The following is a 26609-nucleotide window of genomic DNA, read 5'->3' as shown; positions in this document are numbered from 1 at the left end:
TTCCTCTAAGATTAGAAACAAGGCATGGTTGCCTACTCTTACCATTCTTATTCAATATAGTATCAGAAGTCTAGCCAGAGCAATTAGGCAAAACAAAAAAAATAAAAGATACCCGAATCAGAATGGAAGAAGTACAGCTGTCACTATTTGCAGATGATATTATTTGGTATACAGATAATTGCAAAGATTCAACTAAAAACTGGTGGAACTAATCAATGATTTCAGTAAAGTTGGAGGATATAAAAATCAAAATAAAGAAATCAGTGTTGTTTCTATTTGTTAATAATGAAACATCTGAAAAATAAATTATCCCATTCACAATAGCATCAAAAACAATAAAATACCTAGGAATAAATGTAACTGAGGAAGTGAAAGATCTGTACAATGAAAATTATGACTTCATTGAAAGAAACTGAAGAAGGCATAAGAAATGGAAAGACATCCTTTACTCATGGATAAGAATATTGTTAAAATGTCCATACTACACAAACTCATATATAGATTCAACACAATCTCTATCAAAATTCCAGTGGCATTCTTCACAGAAATAGAAAAAAAAAATCCTAAAATTTTTAAGGAACCACAAAGAACCCAAAAGAGCCAAATAAATCCTGCAAAAGAACAAAACTGGAGGTATCACACTTCCTGATTTTAAACTATACTACAAAGCTACAGTAATTAAAACAATGTGATACAAGCATAAAAATAGACACAGACAAATGGAATAGATTAGAGAGCCCAGAAGTAAACCCCCATATATTCAGTTAGCTAATATTTGGTAAGGGAGTTAACTAATATTTGGTAAGGGAGCCAGGACCACCTGATGGAGAAGTGACCGTCTCTTCAAAAAATGGTGCTGGGCGCATAGCACAGGGAGATCAGCTTGGTGCTTTGTGACCACCGAGAAGGGTGGGATAGGGAGGGTGGTAGGGAGGGAGATGCAAGAGCGAAGAGATATGGGGACATATGTATATGTATAACTGATTCAGTTTGTTATAAAGCTGAAACTGACACACCATTGTAAAGCAATTATACTCTAATAAAGATGTTAAAAAATAAAATGGTGCTGGAAAATCTGGATAAACACATGTAGAACAATGAAATTGGACCCTTATCTTACACAACTCACAAATATTAACTTGAAATGGATAAAAGACTTAAACATAAGACCTGATACCATAAAACTCGTAGAAGAAAATGTAGTAAAGAAGCTCCTCAGTAGTGGTCTTGGCAATGATTTTCTGGATATGACACCAAAAGCATAAACAATAAAAGTAAAAGTCAACAAATAGAATCACAACAAACTTAAAAGATTTTTCACAGAAACAGAAACAACTAACATAATGAAAAGACAACCTACAGAATGAGAGGAAATTTGCAAACCATATATTGGATGAGGGGTTAATATCCAAAAATATACAAAGAACCTTACATAACTTAATAACAAAAAACAAAAAACCCGGTTAAACACTAGGCAGAGAACCTAAATAGACTTTTTCCAAAGAAAACAACCAAATGGCCAAGAGGTACATGAAAAGATGCTCAACATCACTAATCATCAGGGAAATGCAAATCAAAACCATATGTGCTATCTCTTGACACCTTTTAGAATAGCAACAAGAAGACAAGAGATAATAAGTGTTAATGAGGATGTAGAGAAAGGGAATACTTGCACACTGTTGGTGAAAATGTAAATTGGTGCAGCTACTATGTAAAACAATATAGAGGTTCCTTTAAAAATTAATAGAACTACCATATGATCCAACCATTTCACTTCTGGGTATATACCTACAGGAAATAAAAACAGGATATCCAAGAGATGTATGCACTCCCACGTATATTACAGCACTATCCACAATAGCCGAGATTTAGAAACAATCTATGCACCCATAAACAGATGAATGGATTAAGAATTTGTAGTGTATACACATAATGGACTATTATTCAGCCATGAGAAAAACATCTTCCATTTGTGACAATCTGAATGGACCTTGAGGATATTATACTAAGTGAGATGAGTCAGACAGAGAAAGAAAAATACCGTGTTATATCACTTATACGTGGAATCTAAAAAAGCCAAACTCACAAAAGCAGAGTAAAATAGTGGTTTCCAGGGCATGGGAACAGAGGGATAGACAGGGATAGAATAGTTTGTTTAATGGTACAAACTTGGAATGAGTAGTAGATAAGTCCTAGAGATCTAATGCACAATACAGTGAATACAGACAACAATATTGTGTTATAATCAAACTTGCTGAAACTAGATTATTCCAACCACTAAAAAGAAATGATAATTATATAATGTTATAGGTATTAATTATCACTACAAGTACAGTCATATTACAACCTATAAATGTCTTGAATTAATATGTTATAGCATTGCATAAATTCAAGGTGTATATGTCAAATATATTTCAAGAAAAAAAATTAAAAGTAAACCATTATGTATATTAAAGGTGAAAAACAAAGACCAGAGCAAACCAACTTTGGCCTCTGTAAAATGGGTCCATTACTTGCTTGCGATGTGTTTAATGTTTCTGAAAGTAAAATCACTGAATGCAATTCTGTAGACTAACCTAGAAAGTAGAGCAATGATGACACTAATTAAAAATCGTTAAACCTTAAATTGCATTCCTATAATGATCCAGATATATCCTAACTAAAATGAACTGATACATCGGAAATAAAGAATAAGGATGAACTATGATTTACTTGTGTGTTAAAAGTGAATTCAATTTGCCATTTCTGGTATTATTAGGAAGCTTATTAGGATATAAGACCTTGATGACAGAGACAAAAATCTTTCATCTTTTTTTAGCGTTTGCCATTCCAGCATAAATTCTCTCTATCCATACCTTCTGTAAAATCCCTAACTTCAGTTTCTTAAGGTAATTAAAAACCAAAAAATAGAGCAGGAAATTCATAAGTTCCATTGTAATCATTAGTCTCAGCCTCTTCCATCAATGTTTACCCCAGCTGTATTTAATCATCATTTCTTTCTCTGTTCCCCATATCTTTTAAATTATCCCAATGTTCAAAAATAAATAAATAAAAATACAGTCTTCTCCTTGATTAAATTCTGCCAGATTGCCTAATTCCTTTTCTACAGTTTTAGTCTATAAATATGGGTATACTTACACACTGTACTATAAAACATTTAAAATTAACTTTTTCATTGGTATTTTGTCAACATCCTTATAAGAAATTCAAGGACTGATGCCTTCTATATATATGATCAGAGTACCAATAAACACTGTAAAATATATTCATTTGCACTGGGCTTTGGCTTTCTTAGAGGAAGAGCAACTGAGCTCACCGCCAGGAAACAAGTGGCTAGAGGTGAAGTATAGAGTGAGGTGAGTCAAAGATCCCAAACGATCACATTCCAGATAATTAGTGTGATATGGATATGTGCATTTCATATGTCCATATTTTATGAGAGGTGGTGTGTTTTTGACAAAGAAGAACTGAAGTAATTACTAAGGAACGAGGCTACCAATTCTAGACCTGGGATGGCCCTCCTAGGCTGTATGTCAATGTCCTCATCTGTTACTCCTCACCCATCTCCTTACCAGAGCTGTTGCAGTAGGTGGGGTCAACAGGTCTTCCATTTTTATCAGAGCAGGCTATTGCTCGAAAACGCATTCCTTCTCCACATTCTTTGCTGTCTCCTTGTACCCGCAATCCTCTCTGAGGCTCCCTTCTGCCTTCAGGAAGAATGCAATCTGACCAATTTCCGTAAGGATGAGATGTAAACACATCACAAGGACAGGGTTCTGTTTCCACTAGAGGGTACAGGTCAGCATCCTGGCATTTCTCCTTCTTCCTGCTTTTCCCTGTTCCAATGAGAGACATTGATGTATTAATTTCACATCTGCTGTTCTGTTAAAAGTCGCTCACATTTTATTTAAAAGCTCTTAGACTATTAAGTCTTAAATAAAATAAAGCCTTTCTTTTTTACACTCTTTTTTTTAAACACAGAAGGAAATCCTAGGACAATGAAAGCAATTCCCACAGCAACTGTGAAATTTAAGTTAATTTGAAAAAAAGAGGTCTCATATTAGAGAGAGGCAAAAAATACTTAGAAGATGTTTGCTACAGTGGCTCAACAGATAGAAAAGTCCTTGATGTGTTTAATATTGGTTTCCCTATAATTTGTTGATAAAAATCAGATAGACTACCTTGTCTCCATTTTCCGTGAAATTATGGTTACCAGGGAAATGAACAAAACGGTCTAAGTATTAAGTCCTTCCCTTTTTTTCAAGTAACTTTTTAAAAGCAGTTTATTTATTCAAGGAACAAAATGATATCCTCCCAGACAATGGCCCTGGAGTGAGCCTGGGTGTCACTTGGTGTGTGGTGGACAAACTGGAACTTATTTTGGTTCCTCTTATCAGGCAGCTCACAAATGCTGACAGAAACAATAGATTGAAATAAATGCTCAATTCATTTTGGATAATTTAATCTGAGAAAAAGGTATGACTTGCACTTTGAGAGACCTTTTTAGGTTATGTATTTTAGAATATGACCTTACCTTACCAATTGACTTTGATGGACCTTTTAGGTGTAATCCCAACTTTGAGTAATGACAAGGCAGAGTCATTTTTCAAAGCTGTGAGTACTTGATCATTATGTTTAATGGATTCCAAGATGGCCTGTAACTTGACTCAACTTTGCTACCAACACACTTCCTCTAGATTTTTAAAAGTTTTCCTAGATCTAATAATTCCACTTTGTTTCCTTATTAATGGGTCATTAGTGAGAGTCTTGGCTGGTTATATATATTAAAAAAAATAGGCAGCTTTATTAGTTTATCTCCAGTCCTTATGGCTGTTTTGGAAATGCTTGCAATAAGCTGATGCACAGACTACTTTCTTATTGTCAGTTAGTTTACTTTACACACAGCAGTTCTACAGTTGTCACCTGGATGACTGGCTTTATGCCTTCTGTGATGCTTATGGCCACAATAAATAAGGATTCCTGCAGGACCTGAAATAATCTTGTAGAAGCTTCGGCCACACCACTGTCCCTCTGGGAGGAAGTATTCACTTGCCTCTACCATTAGGGGCACTTCCTGAGAATAAGTTTGAGGAGCAGAGCATCTATCACCACTGTGAGAATTTACTGCGTGAGAGACATATCAATGGATGAGGAGGATTGGCGCCTTCTTATCAGCATTTAACACATAACCAAAGTCTCTGGTGCTTTTCAAATGTCCACAAAGTACCACTGTCTCCATCTCTTATATTTCCATTCTATTCTCAACACACTTAACCCTAGATTTTGAGCCTACCTCTTCCTTAAAAGTACTTACTCTTGCCAAAGTAATAAAGTCATGAACTATCTTTTACGTCTTACCTTTCAGACCTGATCATTCAACAATAGTTCTGAGTGTTGACTATGCCATCATTCTTGAAATATCTTTCCCAAGTTTCATTCACCTTACCTTTATGTCCCTCACCCCTACTCCACACCCTCACCATCTCTCTGGGCACACCTTTTTTGTTTGTTTGTTGAATTCTTCTCCCTCTGTACCTCTCTTAACTGATAGGTTTCCTCAGGGCACTGCCTTAGATTCTCTTTTCTGATCCTACACCTTCACCACCCAAAGAGTTTAAATAATCGTCTACAACCTTTAAATCCCTAATTAGTATCTTCAGCCCAGATTTCTTATTCAAGCTTCTGAGCCATAGACTGGAAATCTACACCTAAAGAACGAGTCAAACTCAACGTGGCAAAAGCCACACTCACCTTCTGAGCATCACAACCATTCTTTATCCTGCATTTCCCAGTTCTACCAATGTGACTGAGTCAAAAACTGGAGTGTCACATTTGAATCATTCTGTTGTGCTACCTGTATCTGGTTTAACGACAAAGATCTATCATTTCAAATACCTAAATATCTCTTGAATCAGTCTGCTGTATCCATTCTGACTGATACCACCCATATTTAGCCCTCCTCCAAATCTCCAGCTTAAATCACTATAATGGCACCTTCCAAGATCTTATTGCCACCATAACTCACTTCCTTCAATCTATTCCCTGCACTGAAGGACCAACTTACAAACCTGGAAATCTGATCACATGACTCATCTATTTAAAACTCTCCAGTGACTTACCACAGCTCATGGAGTGAAGTCTAGACTCCTCACCTTGGTCATCAAGGTTCCACAGGATCTGGGTCTTTTAGTGTTTGCCTCCAACTGTGTTGCATCACTCTGCCTCTGGCACATTATAAGTAATACTGAGCATTTTTTAGTTCCTAGAAGCTACTCATTTAACTGCTGGCCTTTGCATGTTCTACTCCAGAAATTGTCACCAGTTCTACCTTCCCTCCATTTCCTAGCTAATGACTATTTGTCCTTTCGGTCCAAACTGATAGATCACTCCCTCCAGAAAGTCATCCTTGAATACACTCTTCATCTCAGTTCTAGAAGAGGTGTTCTTATATACTTGTGTAGCATGTGGTAGGCAGGATGGCGGCTCTGCAAGAATTTTTTACATCCTAATCCCTGGAACATGTGAACACGCTACTTTAGATGGCAAAATGAACTTTGTAGATGTGACTAAGCTTGCAGATCTTGGGATAAGGAGCTTATCTTACTGGGTTCAACATAACCACATGATCTTAAATTCAGAGAACGTTTCCTGGCTGAGTGAAGAATCAGAGGCAAAATAACCATGAAAGAATGATCAAAAGATGATGTAATGTTTCTGAATTTCAAGACTTTGGAGGAAGGGAGCCATGAGCCAAGGAATATAAGCAGCACCTAGAAGCTGGAAAAGAAAACATTTTCCCCTAAACCTTCCAGAAAAAAATGCTACCCTGCCAACATCTTGCTTATAGCCCTATAAAATCTATGTCTGACTTCAGACCTACAGAACTGTAAGAGAATAAATTTGTGGTTTTAAGCTATCAAATTTGTGGCAATTTGTTAAAGAAGCAATAATAAAAAACTAATACAGCATCCTATATGACAGCTATTGTAGCAGGTACTATACTGTGTTGTAACTGTCTGTAGCAAAACTCTATCTCTCATTAGACTGGAAGCTCTTAAATTAGGGTCATGTCTATCTATTCCCTTACAGTGTTCCCAAGGCCTAGCACACATAAATGGTAAACAAGAATTGTTCCTTGAATAATTGAGCAAAGTTTTTTAAAAAAGGGAAAAAAAGGGAAGAAATGAGAGAGAGAGAATAGGAATAAATAATAAAATGTTCATGTACAAAGTAACCAAAAGTTACTGGCAGAACAAATATTTTGTACAAATATATGCTGTCTCTATATTTGTGATATCCTTCTTAATTACATGGCATCACTGCTTGAAGAAGGCTTTGAGCAAGTTAGTTAATGTAGAGATGGTTTTCACCATAAGAAACCAATTACCAGTGGTCCTTAACTTTGATTACATTCTAGTCATAATCAGTATTAAACCCTGGATTCAGAACCAGCCAGTACTTTAAAAAATATTTTAAAAATCAATCTCTACTACAACTCTAAAGACATTTTTTCCTCTTAAGTCAGAGGGAAAGTTGTAACTGATTCCACAAAAACACAAAACTACAATATTTAGTAGGTATTAGTTACCCAGTTATCTTGAATATATACATATGAATAACCTAGATAGATTATACTATTTGAAGGATTATTTACAGCATTGTATAAACAACTGCTTTAATTATCACTAAATCTGAAACCTGTGATTATCTAGTTTGCATACAACAAACACCCAGATATTAAATTAAGGTTTCTGGTTAAAAAAATGGAAAAAGAAAAATAAACACCGTAGATGGTCCCCTATACAATGAAGATGCTTGTACTTGTGTCTGTACGCTCTTCTGTGTGTGTCTGTGTTAGAGAATCATATTGCTTTACAGTCTAAGCCCATCCCTTTTCACTATCATTCATATTAGAAATTGCTCATTAAGTTTAATACTAAATTACAAGGGAAAAACCAAAACACAAGCATTAGTATCACAATAAAAATAAAACTTGAGAAGTGCAGATTTTTCACTACTTGTTTTTCTACCAATGATAATGCAAACAAAAGAAGAGTGAAGAGTATTTTGCTCTCCATCTATGTCTACAAAGATTAAGCCATTGAAGTTGCTGACTGACAGTGATCTCAGTGTTTCACAGAGAGGAAATTAAATACAATAACAGGATGCTCTGTGCTTGGACAGACAGACCCTTAGACAGATAGATGCATTTCAGGAAGAATTTAAATAAGCCCCACTTCTTGTATCTTCCCATACACAGAAAAGCATTATGATCATTACCTTGAGATTGCTGTTCTTTGTGACTAGCTGTAAGTTTCTACCAAGATGTATGCTGACTGCATGTATTCCCTAACAGCAACAAAATCACATATAAACTAGCCTTCCCTCCCTACCTCTCTGGAGCACTTCCTCAGAGCTATCTGAGAGGCTGTCTCCTGTGCTAGAGTCCTCAGTAAGACCCTGGACAAACCTTAACTCACAACTCTCATGTTGTGCATTTTTCTTTCAGTTGAATGTTTTGGTGACCACAAAGGGATCAAGAGCTGATTTCTCTCCTTTGCCTGAACTCTACAAGTATCTGGAGCCTTGGGCCCAACATGGGCCCCTTGTGCTGGTCCACTTCCTCGGGGAGTCCAGACAACTGGGTATGTCTCTCCTGGGTCTTGGATCTCACATCTTGATTGATGATTCTGAGTTTTATTTGGTGGTTGTTAAACTCCTTGCCATGAGGAGTAGGTTTTCCTTGAACTTTGGTTCAAGAAGAGGTAGCTGGGTTACCAAGTCGAAAGACACTGGTCTGAATAAAACTGAAGATACCATGTGAGAGCTTTCAGCTCCGAAGATCAGGGACACAGCTCCTCCCAACCATTTGCAGTTTTCTCAGTCAACTGGGAAATTTATAGGAGTGGCAGAGGCAAGCCCTCACACCATTCAGTGTGAGTAACCCACTTATTAATTTAAAGAAATTTGCTCTTGGGATGCACACATAACATTGGCCAACCAGTGTTCCAGTCTCCATGGAGATTTTATACAGCCAGGGGGAGAAACTGAGACCTGTGAAAGCCCTGAGATGACTCTACGGTGCCACCCAGAGGAGTGACATCAGCCCACCAGTCTTCAATAGTAATTTTATCCTGACAAACCAACACTAAAATGGGAAACAAAGCCTTCAAATCAGAAGAAAGTGGTGCCAGCTTAAACCTGGCAGGGTATGAGTCAGAGGTATATGTTTATAAGGAGCTTATACATGCAAGTAGTGCATTGGGAAATGAAGGAAATGTCATCCTGAAAAAGGTCAAGATGGGACTCTCTTGACATTCCAAAACTGGCTTTTACATATGCAGTCAGAGGAAGCTGGCTTTATAAAACATCTTTTCAAAATTCTGACCCAAAGGGAACAGAATTCCTTCTAGGAGGAGCTTACAATGATCTCCTTGAGCCTTTGAGATGTTAATGTTTTACCAGGTCCTCTCAGGAAACTCTTATCTAGACTCTCTCCAATTTCTGAGATTGAAAAAAAAAAAAAAAGGGTGTGTGTGTGTGGGGGAAGAAGCCTTCTAAAACCCAAGTGAGTTAACTTATTCCAACTGTTATTATAAACTAGCAAGTTTTATATTGTAATACCTGATTCATGACTTAAATTTTAAAATGAGGTTATGCAATCTCTGGTTGTGCCTATTTATATGTCTGTGTGTACATTATAGATATATGTTTCTACCTTTAGTGATGGTATTATCAAAATTAAACTGTAAAAAAGAACTATTTAATTGGCTTAAAGAAAATTAAATGCTTGTATACATTCTCAGAAATACAATACAAATTAACCCAAATGGTTTTTTTAACATCACGATTGCCAACTGAAAAAAAAAAAGCACAACCTGAGAGTTGTGAGTGAAGTTTTATGTGGGGCAAAATGAGGACTATCGCTCGGGAGACAGCATTTCAGATAGCTCTGAGAAACTGCTCCAAAGAGGTAATGGGGAAGGTCAGTATATATATGATTTTGGTGAAGGGGGCTACATGCAATCAAGTGCATATTTTTTTGCAGGTTTCTGCTAGTCTCATGAAGGTTACTGCCAGTCACAAGGAGCAGATGACACCATGAAGGATTTTAGTGCTTTTCTGGATATGAGGAGATACAAGAATTGGGTTCATAAAATCATCTCCTGAAAATATCTAACCATCTGAAGACCTGTTTTTCACAGAGCACACAATGCTTCATTCCTGATCTCCACCCTGAACACCTGTCAGCGGGTGTTGAATGTCAGCAGCTCCTGATTTAATCCTTGTAGAGGTAGATGGCAAGTGCCAATGGCAAGTGCCAGTTTGTAGTTGACATGATCTACGATTAATCTTTACCCAATAAAAACAAGTTTGTTGGTTTAACTAAAAGAGTCCTATCTTTAGAGTTAAGAACATTATATGTACAACTGTTATTGTATCTGTTTACTAAATGTCAAATAAGATCATGTTATCGCTAACAAAATTTGTCAGCAAGAAAACTAATGATATTTTCATAAAGAAATTTAGATCCAAATGGGCTAAGACTTTTTAGGTGAATGCTTTACGAACAATTATGTCTTATTGTATGTCTACTTAAAAATAGTTTCTCCAGACCTTTTGATAACTTGAAATTCTAGAGTTTTACTAAGTTAAATGATGGGAATTCATTGAATGTGTAGATCATTTCCAAATAATAGAAAATACTGGGAAATTAATTGCTAAGCAAGTCTAAATTTATCTACTTTTGTCTTCCTACTTAAAAAAAAACCTAAAGATGTTTGGTTTATTGGTCATGTCTTATACCACACTGAGGAAAAATTACACTGTGAAAAAATGTGTTTCTAGAGGTAATGGAATATGTCCATAAGTTTGCCAATCAGGCATACTCATGTGACAAACAGTTCATAACGGCTGACTTCTTGGTTTTTGCTAGAGATTGGGGTTTTTAAGGGTTGAGAATTCTGATTAATAGGTGTAATTAGAACCACTAAAATACATAAAACATCTTTGTATGCAAGAAAACTTTTTAAAAGGGTAAACGAAAAGGAAATGCATTCTGTTAAGGGAAAACAAAGTAATTTTGTCCTAAAGAGAGGTTAAGAGAAAAAGAATAAAAGAGCAAGGGAAAGCATAGGACACAATCTGGAAGAAAAAAAGGCAAATTACAGGGTTATGAAAAGAAACCCTGAGAAAGAGTTTGATGTATGACCAGGGCTGGCAAAGATTAAAATGAACTTAATTGGCTGAAAGAATTCTAATATTAAAATAAGCTAGTGCAAAACTAGAATTTGAATTTCTCTGTTATGACCTCTAGCTAATGTTGGCATGTCTCCAAGGGACCCTGAAACATCTCAAAGAAAGATATTAAACTAATTAGGTTTATTTGGTATATTAAATTACATGATTAACATTGTTAAATAAATGATGATAAACCTTAGGTAATATTGTATGAGTAAATGTTATCAATATAAATATTCTAGAAGTTCTAGGAAATTCCTAAAATTCAGATGTCCTACTCTAATGTTATATCATAGTCCAATTATCTTAAAATGTGTGTAACAGAAATAACCAAATTTCTTTGTCAAGTGTAATTATATCTTTAACCATGCCATTTTAAGTCTTTTGTCATGTATAGATAGTTATTTTACTCTGTTGCTTTTATTAAAATTTTTCATCTTCAAGAAGAGTCACGGAAGGACTTTTTTTTTTTTGACATTTACAGGTTTCTGATAGCTTTCAGATTATACTGCTGAACTGGGTATGAAATTAAAGAATTCTAGTGAAAAATCTGATGACTTCATAAAATTGTTAACAGGAGATCAAAATGAACAACACTTAACTGTATATGACTGAATGATCTGATGAATATGGTTATAATTTTTATGACCTTTTGTCTAAAATATTACTGTTTATCTTTGTTTTCTTGATATAAGGAAATCTTTCCTCTTATACTATGACTAACACCAATTTGATAAATTATACCTTTGTAAGCAGAATTGAAACATTTATCTTTTTCTCTCTTCCTGATCCCTCTAGAAGTGGAAACTCCTTATTCTTATTTTCATGGAAATATAGTTATTTGCAAAAGTTCAACAAAAATCTCTTCTCCGTCTGACAGGGTACAATGGCAACACTGGTTATATTAACATAGCTTTGACTGGAATGCCTTATTTGAGAATATGCATAGAATCGGATATAACAAGTCAGCTTTAAAGAACTAAGATGGACTTTATGGAGCCATAAAGCCCCTTAGAGAAACAGCCTAGTGCCTTATTTGCAGGGTTCCCAGCATCCTCCATCAGGTGAATAAGAAAGGACCCTCAAGATACTTTGGGGACCTTGAGAAGGGAGGAATTCACCCAAACCTATACAGGTAAATCTGATGGCAAGTCCTAGGCATAATTTTCGTGGCCTTGAGAAGCCTTAATAAAGTTCAGTCAGGGACTGTTTATGACAAGCTTCAAAACAACAAATTTAAAAGAGCCTATATAATCAACTGCTATTCTTGGTACACTTATGTAAATAATCTGGCCGAGTTTATTGAAACCAGACTTATTTTGTAAACAAGTTAGTCTTAGTTTGGCTATATTTGGTGGAAATGAGGATGACTTTAGAGAAAAGATATGTTTCAGTAATATATGTTTATAGATATCAAGTTCTTGTGCTATTAATTATCTATAAGGTTTTGGTATTTACTGCCTGAAACTCACTTCCTAGGTGGCTCCTGTTGCTATGTTACATTATCATAAAAGTTTAAGTCACTTATTAAAAGAACATTTTTAGCTAATTTCTGAAGTTTATCACAATAATCTATGTTTGGATGTTTGGATAAAGATCGGATACACTATGACTACAACCAGAAGAATATATACTGGAAAAGACATCATTTAAAGGACTCTCTTCAGCTTAGATGGAAAGGCCCTTATCAGGTACTCTTAACTAGCTCAGGCACAACAAGACTAAAGGGAATTGACTCTTAGATTCATATTTCCCATTTAAAAAGGGCCCTGCACTGGACTGGTATATAGAGAGGATTGCTAACCTCAAACTCACCTTGACACAATACTCAAAACAGAAAAGAAACCATACCCACAGCAGGAAGAGATGAGGGCATCAGAAGCAGATAGCTATTCCAAGATGCCAGACCGGATCTTGATTTCTTGAATTTTTACATATGAACCAAATGTTTTTGTATCATGGGCACAATCCTATGCAAATTTTTTAAAATCTCATTTTTTGGTTTATGGTCAATTACCTACATCCAGTACTTCTGGTTCACCTTGGTGGATTTCTCTTCTCCAAGGATGTGATTGGATGGTCGCTTAGAAAATTTATTTTAACATAAATATGAATTTTCTATCAAAGTTACTCAAGCTCAGTCAGAACAATGAGCTAAATTTAATTCAAAAAACATAACCTCCCACTTATCAGGAGGGACTCTTCCTCAGTTATGGAATGTTTTTATATGGGTAACACCAAGTAACAGTCATTTAAGTTTAATGACTCTGTTGGGCTTGTAATAGAACACATTTAATGACTCACATTAAAAAAATCAGATTTGTGCCTTAAACAATCTGCTCCCTAGTCTTGGTGATCTCAAGAACTGGTTTGATGCTGGAAGTTCATGGCATAAATCCTCACTATGACCTTATTAATACTTCTAGCTATAGAACTTGTATTCTGCTGATAAGATAGCTGTAGATTTGGTAATGCAAGAATAAACAGCGTCTCCAACAAAAGCAGTAATGACTAAGATTTGAAATGTTTGATCGAATATAGTTCTATATAGAATTAAAATGATTATAACAGTGTAACTCTAGATATGGCAAGAAACAATCAGGGAGAATCATTTCCTGGACCGTAACAGACTACTAAGACAGGTGGTCCAGAGACCTTTATGGTTACCATTAGAAGGGCCCAATTCAGTCATAGCACATTGAGTGGCCTATCAACTAAATCCTATGAAATCCTTGACGTAGGGCCCTAGGACAAATTGGTCATGAAACGGCTCTCAAACTTTGGTTGAATTTATGACCAAAATGGGGGAACTTCCAACAAAAGAAGAGCAAAGAGTATGTCATTCTCCATCCAAGTCTACAAAGATTAACCCATGGCAGTCACTGACTGACCGTACACTCAGTGCTTCTAACAGAGGAAATTAAAGACAATAAAAGGATACTCTGTGCTTTGAACAAACAGGCCCTTAGATAGTCAGACACACTTCAGGAAGAATTTTAATAAACTTCACTTCTTCCCATACATTTCTATGTATGTCTTCCCATACATAGAAAGCGCTATGATCATTACCTTGAGATTGCTGTTCTTTGTGACTAGCAGTAAGTTTCTACGAAGATGTATGCTGACTGCATGTATTTCTTAACAACAACAAAATCACATATAAACTAGCCTTCTCCCCTACCTCTTGGGAGCAGTCCCTCAGAGCTATCAGAGGCTGTCTCCGGGGCAACAGTCCTCAGTAAGCCCCTGGATAAACCTTAACTCATAACTCTCATGCTGTGCATTTTTCTTTCAGTTGACACTACTATATAATTCATTTGATTGATTTTAACAACTCATGTATTTCATGAAATTAGACAGTTGTTTAGGTGTCATCTAGATACTGAAACATACAAAGATCAATCAGCTAGGCAAAAGCATAACAGTTAATAATTTAGAAAAGAAATTCTAAATATTAATGTAATTCTTAGGATAGAGTTTGCAAGGAAAAATTTAACAGTTCTTCAGTATTTACCTTAAAAGTATATGTTAAATCATCAAATTCATCAAAGTTTTGACAATTGATAACACAAACTGTACTGGTTGCAAAATGAATAAGTATCCTAGGATTTTCAATTATTTCATTCTCAGTTTACAGATACAAAACATCTTTAGCAAACCTTCAAGACAAAGAAAAAAATTGGCCATTAGTTAAAAACTTTCTTTCCCTCTCAAGGAAATTCTCTCTCATCTCAAAGATATAGACAGAGTTGCCAGGATAATGGCTTCTGAAGGATTATGTAGGAACAGGCAAACCAAGTTCCATTAAATTGCCCCTGAACTTGGAATTATTCTTGTCATATACATTCTACCCCATTATATTGTTAAAGAATAAGAAATTTGTTTTGTCTTAGAAACATAAGCAATGTTGCATAACACTTTATATGAACAAATTCTTATAGAAGAAATATCAAAGTATAACATTTAATTTGATGTTTCTATTTGTGAGTATACGTTTCACCTGTACTTACAAATGGGCTCCTGATTTGTGCGCAGAATCCTGTTAAGCGCTCTCATGGATTTTGTCAATCCATTAGAGTAAGTTAAATGTAAAACAATCTGGTATGCAATGCTTTCAAACGAAGGTCTTGACACTGAGAGAATTAGCACTTGAATTGCTCATGAGAAAAAATGGTCATCTGTACTTAATTCTTCAATGTCAACACCCATTTTATTAACCCAATTATTATTTTGGCAGTTTCCTTTGATTCTTCATTCCCTGAATTAAGTTTTCTGCAAATATGAAAAAACATTCAATGAAGAGACGTTCTGCCATATTTATCTAGATAAGAAGTAGGATATATATTACTACATCAATTATTTGTATATTATAGGCAAAAATTGCTCTAAGACCTTGATTAAACTATTCATTGCTTCAATTTCCATTAAATTTCAAGGATGTAAATAGAACCAATAATTAGCATACACCACAAAAGCAGAATCTATGTATGTAATTCGATTTGCTTTTTCTTTTTTTTGGCTGCACTGGGTCTTCCTTGCTGCACACGGGCTTTCTCTATTGAGGTGAGCAGGGGCTATTCTTAGCTGCCGTGCACAGTGCACAGGCTTCTCATTCTGGTGGCTTCTCTTCTTGCAGAGCATGGGCTCTAGGTACACGGGCTTCAGTAGTTGCAGCACGTGGGCTCTACGGTATGTGGGCTTCAGTAGTTGTGGCGTGCGGCTCTATAGTTGTGGCTTGCGGGCTCTAGAGTGCAGGCTCAGTAGTTGCGGCACGCAGGCTTAGTTGCTCCGCGGCACATGGGATCTTCCCAGACCAGGGATTGAACCTGTGTCCCCTGCACTGACAGGTGGATTCTTAACCACTGCACCACCAGGGAAGTCCCTGTAGTTCAATTTTTGCCTTCCACCACTAAAATTTTAAAATATCAAGTTACTTATAAGGTAATGGCAAAAGATAATGACATAGGTGAGATCTGCCTTTGATGTTCTTTACAAATCAGAGACTGCTTTCAAACTTGCTGAGATCCTGGCATGAAAAACATCAGAAACTCTGCCATTAACTACTCCAGGAAGTTGGTGGATATACTGCCATTTATGACTACAAAGATTATAAGCTGTATAGAGAAGAACTTCATAGCTTTGGAATGGTTCACATCTTTCATTTGTTTCACAAGTATTAACTGAGTATCTATTATGTGCCAAGCTTTAGCACTGAGGATGCATAATGGCAGGGAGGGGAGGGGAGAGACCTGATACAATTTCCCATCCTTCTGGAACATATATTCTCCGTGATCGGTTTCAGGAGAGCATCACTTGCCTGAATCTAAAGAATGAAAAGCACACCCTACCTGTGAGCTGTCGCCGCCTACTTCGAGTTGTTTCACAATTCGTGGAGCAGGGCGTAAACTTGGACCAAGCAGTGAAGGTGCAGTCATCATGACAGGGTACTGTACATTCTTGCACAAGGGGAGGCATACCATTTGTCTGCTTGAGGCATTCCGTCATTTCTGCCGACTGGTTATTACCAGAGATGCATGAGACAGCTAAAAAAACATGGATTCTTTTGTTATTATTTTAATTAAATCAAGCTGCTGCTGGTTCTTGGACGAAATTGCAGAATTCCCCAATGTTTGAAAAGTTTGGTTATCACTGTGATTGCAAAAGGTGTTCAACATAGCTAACCTTATTTCTCTCTGGAAATTAAACATTTATTGTTGTCAGTGGAGGTATTTGAGAATTTAATTGGTTTCGTTATTAATCCAAACCCAGCACTGACAGCAACCAAAATAACATTCAGTAATTTTCTGTATGTCCTGCCTGTGAGCATTTGATCTCTAGAGATGATACAAAACTAGAAAAGAGAATCTGTAAATGAATAATAATAGGAGGTCCACCCACATCTCTACAAATGTCCCAATTTCATTCCTGGATGGACCTAGAGTCTGTCATACAGAGTAAAGTAAGCGAGAAAGAGAAAAACAAATATCATATATTAATGCATATATGTGGAATCTAGAAAAATGGTACAGATGAACCAATGTGCAGGGCAGGAATAGAGATGCAGACATAGAGAACGGACATGTGGACACAGGAGGGGAAGGGGAGGGTGGAACGAATTGGGAGATTAGGAATGACATATATACACTATCATGCATAAAATAAATAGCTAGTGGCAACATCCTATAAAGCACAGGAAGCTCAGCTCGGTGCTCTGTGACGACCAACCTAGATGGGCGGGATGGTAGGGAGGGGTGGTGGGAGAGAAGTCCTAGAGGGAGGGGATATAGGTATACATATAGCTGATTCACTTCACTGTATAGCAGAAACACAACGTTGTAAAGCAATTATGCTCCAAAAAAAAAAAAATCAACAACTAGAAAAAAAAAGAGTAATAGGAGGACAAAAAAGGACAAAACCACCAAAAAATCATCTGAACTTTTCCTAGATTTGATTTTTGTTTACTTGTTTAAATGGCACTTATGTAAATGGCCCTATTTTTCACTTCAGTCAGTATTTTAAAAGGAATTTCTGCTTTCTACAAGTAAACTTTTTTTCCCTTGCTAACGTTTCAGGATCAGTTAAAATTTTTATTTTTTTTTTTAAATACAGGCATAATCTATCCAGATAATCCCTAATACAAATATCCTACCAGTTGCAGATGTTTCTCACATACTTTTTCAGCTAGAATGTCTCCAGTCATACCATGAACTGATAATCTCAAGATAAGACATTTTTGAGATTTTGCTTAATTTTTTGAGTCTTTGGACTAATGCCATTTATTAAGAATGAATGATATTTTTGTGCATCTTTTATTCACCCTAATTATGGACTCTAAGGATATATCTTTATTTTCTAGACCAGCATGTCTCAACCTTGGCACCACTGACAATTTAGATCGGATAATTTCATTTTGTGGGTACACAAGTGTGTCCTGTGCATTGTAAGAGACTTAGCAGCATTCCTGGCCTCAACCCAATAGCACACACACCCTCCCAGTTTCGAAAACCAAAAATGACTTCACACATTGCCAAATGTCACCCCCTGTTGAAAACTACACTTCTCAACTGATTCCTAATCACGGATGTCTTTGAGAACATAGAGATCTGATGGCATAACTTCAGACCTACTAAATCAGCATCTCCGGGGGGAGAAGTCCAGGAATATTTTTGTCTTTAAGTGTCCCAAGTGGTTCTGATCCAGCCTGTCCACTGACCACCCACTTTTAGCATGACGCCTTTGGACATGGTATTTGTTAATGGATATTTGCTGTGTTCATCATCCTAAAGAAACTATGGTTTAGGATCATTTTTATTACAGCTCTTTAAAATCTACCAAGTCACAAGGAATAAAGAGACCACAGCCTAGGAACAATGTTGTTAAGAACTCTTTATATACACTTCTTTAACACAGGGTAAGTATACACAGGGGCTTTCAGTTGCCCATTTCTCTTATATTCTGAATTCCTTTCTTTATTCTGAGCACAGCAGAGAACAAGTCAATCTGAACACCATTTATCCAACTACCTATCTGTCTATTTACTGGTGAAAGCCAAACCTAGCTAATGCTTTAGGACAAAGGAATCAGCTAAGATGACAATGGACACACGCACAACACTTCCCAGTTTGTACATCTGCTCCATAGCAGGTGGGCCTATTCATTAATTTTGAATAGTTTTTGTTCTTGTTTTTATCCACATCCTAGGAACAAAATCCATTGCACATCAAACCAACATCACCTGCATTTTCTTTGTTGGGACTATTATAGCCATTAATGATGAATAAAATAAGATACTTTCTTAAGTAGTGTACAAGCAAATGTTACTGGAATTTCATGTTTAGATAACTAATTTGGAGTTAATTTAGGGGATTTTTATCACGCCAAGTTTTCTTTTCCAAGATGACAATGCACTGAATAATACGAAGAGGAATTTTAAATACTTTCAAAAAGTACTGCTATTTGAAAATTAAACCTCTATCAATATACAAATGAAGAGCTTTTCCAATGATAATACATTATTTTACAATATTCACTTTCTAGGACTTCCCTCATGGCACAGTGGTTAAGGGCGAGAGAGAGACATGGACATATATATACTAACAAACGTAAGGTAGATAGCCAGTGGGAAGCAGCCGCATGGCACAGGGAAACCGGCTCGGTTCTTTGTGGCTGTCTGGAGGGGTGGGATAGGGAGGGTGGGAGGGAGGGAGACAAAGAGGGAAGAGATATGGGAACATATGTATATGTATAGCTGACTCACTCTGTTATAAAGCAGAAACTAACACACCATTGTAAAGCAATTATACCCCAATAAAGATGTTAAAAAAAAAAAAAAAAAGAATCTGCCTGCCAATGCAGGGGACACGGGTTCGAGCCCTGGTCCGGGAAGATCCCACATGCCGAGAAGCAACTAAGCCCATGTGCCACAGCTACTGAGCCGGCGCTCTACAGCCCACGAGCCACAACTACTGAGCCCACACACTGCAACTACTGAAGCCCGCACACCTAGAGCCTGTGCTCCGCAGCAAGAGAAGCCACCGCAATGAGAAGCCTGCGCCCCACAATGAAGGGTAGCCCCTGCTCGCCGCAACTAGAGAAAGCCCGTGCACAGCAACGAAGACCCAACACAGCCTAAAATAAATAAATTTATAAAATATTCACTCTCTATATTTCATTTCAATAAGTTTAAAATTTGAAAGCTATGATAAACATTCAATGATATTTTTAAGTTCTACAAACTGTCTAAATTAGAATACACTGGATTTATGAATGTCTATATTGAACTCTTTGCACAAGAAACTAAGAAAGAATAGCTTTAGCATATGACAGAATTCACAGACACTGTTGTTAAGTGCTATGAATGCAAATTCCATCCCCAAACAGCTGGGTGCTATGTGAACTGAGATGAGTTATTTAAATTGTTTATGCTTTGGTCTCATCTTTATAATGAGTATTATAAGAGCACATAAACAAAGGGCTGTGAGAATTCTCAAAGCAGTGTCTCACACCCACCAAGAGCCAAATAAAGGCTATTATTATTATTCTTTATATTTGTTTTAAATCAAGCAGGCTGATAGTTCTAGCAAGTATACATGCACACACTCTCGCTCACCACACCTCATTTCTTCCTTGGCCATCCTCAGATTAAGGTGAAGAGAAAACTGGGTGAATCTTCATCTGATTCTGTACTACACTTACAATCACCACTAGTCAACTGGTATACTAGATATGCCCTTAACACATTCAATGCATTCACAGGACTACGTAGAATAAATCAGATCCATCACTCCTGCACAAAGTGACCCAGTAGTCTAATGGAGGCCTTGGAGGATTCTAAGGGCCACAGAATGCATTCAGAGTTGTAGTATGAACTTGACCCACATTAGACTGAAGACCATTGCTCTAGGTTATCACTGATGATCAGCTCAGGGGTGACTGGCAATCGATATGCTACATAGCATGCAATCATCCATTTAGGCCAGGCATTATGGTTCTCAGATTTCTTCAGGTTCAGGATCCTAATTTACTTTCAAGTGTGAAAAGAACCACTAGAAATAAAAACATGAACAAGTTGAATAAAACAATTTACTTCTTGGGAATGTTCTAGTATAAAAGGAATCATTTAGTAAACATTTATCAAATGACTGCACATTGAATGATACTAGAGGGTAGGCAAAAAATGAAGAAATAGCAGGCGAGAAGTATGCAGGACTGGAAACCCAACAAAGGAAAGATGACAGATACATACAAAGGAAATGAAAAGGGAAGACATTTAGAGTAAGGGGGGATAACTAGTAGCTAGATGTACAACCCAATTCAGAGGCCCCTTCCACTGGGCAACTCATGGGCAAAGGATATTTTTAAAAATTTTTATCTTATATTGGAGCATAGTTGATTAACAATGTTGTGTTAGTTTCAAGTGTACAGCAAAGTGATTCAGTTATACATACAGATGTATCTATTCAAAGGATACTTTTAAACTATGTTATTTCTAACCTACAATATAGTTCTGTGGGCAATATTAAGTGTGTATAGACTCAAGTCAAATAATTTCTTTGAGGACTAAATCAGAGATGGTAAGTAGAGTGTACTTATCAAATTGTGGGCCTTGGTGTTTAACAGAACTAAAGAATTTTTTTTTTTTTTTTTTTTTTTTACTGTTACCTTGGGCAAATTATGTAAATTCTACTAAAACAATTAACTCATCCATACAATGGGAATGATAACACCTACGTCTTATGATAAATTGATGCAGATGAAGTGTTTAGCACAGAACTAAGCACTTGGTACATCTGCTTAGAGAGTTTCTATTATTATGAGGAAGGCTATTGGAAATGAAATCTAAGACATGGCTGCAAAGAAGATTCCACCATCTCTTGCCTTGGCTCAGGAAGAATTTTCCAAATCCTACCAAACCCTCTTGACCCCTAAGAAATGTGACTGGAGCCTCCCTTAATATTGAAGTCAGTAGGCTCTTCCAAGGACTGCATGGCCCTCCCAAGGATACTGTGTTGTATTTCCAAGTGATGCTCTTGCATTATGCTCAGTGTCTATAAAAATGGGGCTACAGTAAAAGCTACCATATAAGACCACAACTCCAGGAAGTCAGAAACTGGAATCTAAGGTCTGCTGGGAATTCTTTCCAGAAGCACCAAGATCAAAATCCCTAGTACTTAAGAGTCTAATGAGAAAAGCGTGAGTATTTGCACAAAAGAGTGCTGGCCATATTTTCACCTCACTTACTGAGGTGGTCATATCCAACAAAAAAGGTGCCATGCCCCTCTGTGCTAATGCTGAGTTCATGAGAATTTTAACATCTAAGTAATACTTAGGGGCATATATTGTAGCCACGCTTTTCAGACCATTAGGAGCATTTGAGCTTCATTACTGATCACAAGAAGAATAAACATAAGGCAGAAAAAATAGCTCATGCCCTGGGATCAGGAATAAACCTTCTTAAGGTCACTTTCTCTACCCCCATGGCAGACTAGACACTAGACTGCTTATACACCTGGATCTTTATTACCTATACCTTCTTCCCTAATAGACCTTACTGAAATTGACCCATTTATTCATCCAACCATCCAATCACTTGGTCACAAAATATAAGGAACTATGAATATTTATAAAAGTATTTTCTGTGTGTATATGTAGATATACATGTACATATAAATAATCTAGCTTTGGGGAGGCTAATAGTAGTGGCAGTGACAGGCAGGTAGACAGATAATAGTAGCACAGTAATGTAGTTTCCCTAATGGCAATAACCAATGGGGAAATCCTGGTAAACAAGAGAAAAGTAGGTACACTTCAGTCTTGAATGGAAAGGATGTGTTCAGGGCAAGCATGAAAAAAATAGGCCATTACAGAGAATGGACCTGTCAGACACCTGTTATTTAGTTGAACTCTGAGTTCTGGGACTTTTGGATCACAGCACATCACTTGCAGGTCACAATCTAGAGAAAAGATGTCTGTTTTGATGTTTTTAAGTATTTAAAATACTGTATTATACTAGTGGGAAAGGTCTTTCCATCAGGCAAGGAAGAGGTATTCACTACTGACCATTCCTGTCATATATTTCTACCTGGAATGAATCATTTAAGCAGAGTGGCAATTTGATGCTTAATTATATTTTATTTATTAAACTTGAAATACTGCTGTCTTTACTGGAGGAAAATTGTACTCGCAGGTAAAATTAGCTCAAATAGCTGCAGAACAATCTCATTGTGCATTGTTTGAAATTTAGCTATCTTAAGCTTTGGGCAGAAAGCTCTCAGAGTAGCTGCCTGGAACAGATGGGTATTCTCATTAAGGAATGATGGAGAAGCAGGTGGTTGAGCTAAGCTATTGAGACAAGAGCTCTCAGACAAGGACAGTCACCTGGTAAGTGGATATGGTCGGGTGACCTGGAACCCTCCAAACATCTCTGTGATGCTTGAGGTCACATTTTCCTATTCATAGTGTCTAGCAGTGTACATAACACATAGACTTGAGTTCATCTTGATCTTTCTCTTAATCACCACACAGCCTGAGCCTTGGGAGAAAAAAAAATTACCAAAAGGGAAAAGTTACTAATTGCTTTCCACTGTTATCTGATTATTTTCAATTCTAGCAACATGAAAAGGAATGGCTTAGCAGGAAATGTAAAATTATCAGAGAATTTAGCTAAAGAAATAAAGCAAGGACCTGTATGAATTCTCAGTGTATCTCATCGTTAATTTTTTGAAGACGCTGGCTGTCAATGTGGGACGGTTAGGCAGCCTTCTTAGGCTTTAATGGTGACTGAAATCAGCAGATTATTAACTACTACTAAATGGCTAGTCTTTCTGTCCCCTATCACCTCTAAACTCTTAGAGTCAGACATGGATAAGTCTGTCTTCTTTTCAATCATGGTATGAAGAGGGCAGGGGCTGCTGGCCTTATAATAGGAAATGATAATGTTCTACCTGGAGAGACTAAGTAAGCGATGGAATCTGCTACTTCAGATCTATTCACATTCATCATCTTCACCAAGGACACCCACATTACCTCCCCAAAGTTGCTCCTGACCAGAGTTCAACTCTAACAGTTGACAAGGAAGAGTAGGAAGAATTTGTTTCAAGAGGTCACGATTTCCAGGAAATGAGGGTGACATGCTAGAAAAAAATAGAAGAGCTGTTAGCTTGCTGTCCTGCAGTCGTGAACTGCTTCAATCAGGTACAGAACCCAGTTTACATGCACATCAAGGAGAGGAGGGGAGGGGGCGGGCAGCCACTGTTCAGCTAACACAACATTCGAACAACGTGTTCTATAGGCAGACCCTGCACTGGTGGCCTGGGATACACAGGTGAAAGAAACATGGAAATGAAAGTTCACTATGCCCAGGGTCCTGCAAGAGTATGGCTCTGGGGCCTCAGGCACTGCACAGTCAGGAGGCTTCCTGGATGGAGGGGACGCACGAAGGATGAGAAGGATGCACCTAGTGAAGACAGGAGCCTGGCGCACCTTATGCCTGTGCAGAGGAACAAGCAATATAACAGGCCAGCTTCCTGCCCTTGCTATGCACGTTCTAAGACCCTTGACCTCTCCTTCAATAAGGCTCATAACATTTGTAACGACATGTTCCATGTCTGTGTAGCAAGGTCCCTAATTTAATGATGCAATGCCAGGTTGCCCCTAACACATGTGGGGACCAGCATTGGAATACAAGAAGAGGTCACAAACCACAAGACTAAAGAGTTAGAAGTTATCTTTGAAATTTACAAACCTGTAATAGATCAGTTCTGTTCTCCTACTTAACATGTATGTCTTCATGACTTGGAACATGAGGGTTCAATAAAAATCCTGGAATGACTTGGAGTTTCAGGCTGGAATGTGGCAGCACAGGGACTGTGGGCCCAGCCCTGGGTGTCTGGCCAGCCCTCTTCTCTTTTCACTCCCAGCTGGATTCTACCCCCGGAGGGACCGTCTTACACTTGTGAGTGGGCACTACAGTCAATCCCTCAAAGCTCAAATTCACAAATTAGCCACCCCTGTCCACCCATCAGATCTAGGCTGTAGAGTCAGACTCAGAGAAGAGGCCCCATAAGTTCTTGAAGCTGGTTCAGGGCAATTAGGGCAGGGAATTCCAAGGTCCTGACAGCTGAGCAGGGTTTAGATAAGGGGATGGATGAGGAAGCATGGGCTCCAGTGAGGCTCCTTGCCTGTGGGAAAGAACAGGCCAGAAGAAAGTCAGAGAAGGGCCCTCTAAGGCATGGAGGCCAGGGCAGGCCAGCTCTTGCTGAGTCTAAGGACAGAAATGCACTCCACTCCAATGATTTCATTATAGACTGATGCAATCTTTCTTAAGAACTCCCTTCCTAGCAGGTAATCAGTAAAGGCACAAATGCCCATTAAAGCGCTCTCAGTTTTGGCCATTTTAATTAGCCTCCTTCCTATTTGAAATAATTATTTTCAGGTAAATGTGCAGTTTTTCTTCCAGCCATTTCCCTTTCCCCCCTCCAGGATGGTATCTGGGTGCCTGGGCTGTTATCATCTAAGCTGATGAGAACTCAGCCCACCTGGCTCCCTCCTGTTGTGGCATATCTGGCTGGGGCCCCGTGATCAGTGCTCTGGGAGACTCAGAGCAGGTTCTCCTGTGAAGCCTGCCAGCACCAGCAGCTATCCCACCCTTCCCTGGGCATGAAGGCATTTCTGCAGACTCTCTGTAGCACAGGAAACCCAGGGAGCTTCTGGGGCGGCAATAAGGCCCTACTTCTGGAGTGGCGCCTCGTAGGGCATCTCTTCCCAGAGTTCTTTTTTTGTTACTGTTTTTCTATTGTGGTAAAAGTCACATAATATGAAACATATTGTTTTAACCATATTTAACTGACAGTTCAGTGGAACAAAGTACATTCACATTGTTGCGCAGCTCTCACCATCATCCATCTCCTGAATTTTTCACCTTCCTAAACAAACTGTCTCCATTAAACACTAACTGCCCATTCCCCCTTCCCCACCCCCTCACCCCCTGGCATCCACGGGTGTACTTTCTGACTCTATGGATTTGACTATTCTAGGTACCTTGTATAAGTGGAATCCAACAGTATTTGCCTGCACCTAATGTGTACTGGAATGCATTTTTAAGGTTAACTCCATATATGTCCTGCAAACAGATTGTACCTTTTTTTCCTGTGCTATACAGTAGGCATTCACCAGCCATCTACTTCACACATAGTAGTGCACATACATCAATCCCAGCCTCCCAAATCCATCCCAGAGTTCTTCACAACACACGTTGCAGAAAACCTTCAGCTTTCTTCTGTTTCCTTAGCCAAACTCTCACCTCTAAAACATCAGCCCTGAGTCAGGGAAAACCATGACACATGTTTCTTCTGCTCTGCTTCCTCACCCTGCAAGCCCCCCTTCTCTTTTACTACCAATCACCCACCCTGGCAAGAAGGAGGGCTTTTCCTTCCCCCTGTTTGAGAGACACATCCGCCTCCCATCTGAGGTGGCCTTTATCCTGTCCCTTTCCCTGAAGCCATAATGGCAGACAGGAGGCAGAGAGAGAAATCTGATTGGATTAAGGACACAAATTTAAAAGCATTTTTAAAATATTGATGTGAAGCCTGCTATACATATGCTTCACCACCAGATGCTGAGGCCCTGGAGAGCTGAGCCTGAACTGACGTGTCTCCTGAAAAGGGAGCACACACATTAACGTGCCCCTAAATACAGCAGATTCTCTGAAGCCCCACAATGAGGTAGGAGGCAGGGGTCGTTGGGCAACCCGCCTCTGGAGAGCTAGGTGTTGGTGCTGAGGACTTAGATGCTCTCCTGGACAGTTCAACGTCATTGGTCCTTTACTTTCAGGAAAGATTTTTTCCTCTCCCGTTACGGAGCACAGGCTC

General features: G+C 37.9%; 1 protein-coding gene across 1 annotated transcript in view; it reads right to left on the bottom strand.

The window, feature by feature from the left end:
- Nucleotides 1-26609, bottom strand: part of THSD7B (thrombospondin type 1 domain containing 7B) — a 701170-nt gene that overhangs the window by 260480 nt on the left and 414081 nt on the right. Inside the window, exons 12-13 of the mRNA XM_007456952.1 lie at nt 16590-16784; nt 3573-3836 (exon numbers count right to left, since the gene is read on the bottom strand). Of these exons, the coding sequence (XP_007457014.1) occupies nt 3573-3836; nt 16590-16784 (459 nt within the window). The remainder of the gene's footprint in view (nt 1-3572; nt 3837-16589; nt 16785-26609) is intronic.

The sequence above is a fragment of the Lipotes vexillifer genome, unplaced genomic scaffold, assembly GCF_000442215.2.
Source record: "Lipotes vexillifer unplaced genomic scaffold, Lipotes_vexillifer_v1.1 scaffold1211, whole genome shotgun sequence".
NCBI classification, from domain to species: domain Eukaryota; kingdom Metazoa; phylum Chordata; class Mammalia; order Artiodactyla; family Lipotidae; genus Lipotes; species Lipotes vexillifer.
This window is presented reverse-complemented; position numbering and strand designations above follow the sequence as displayed.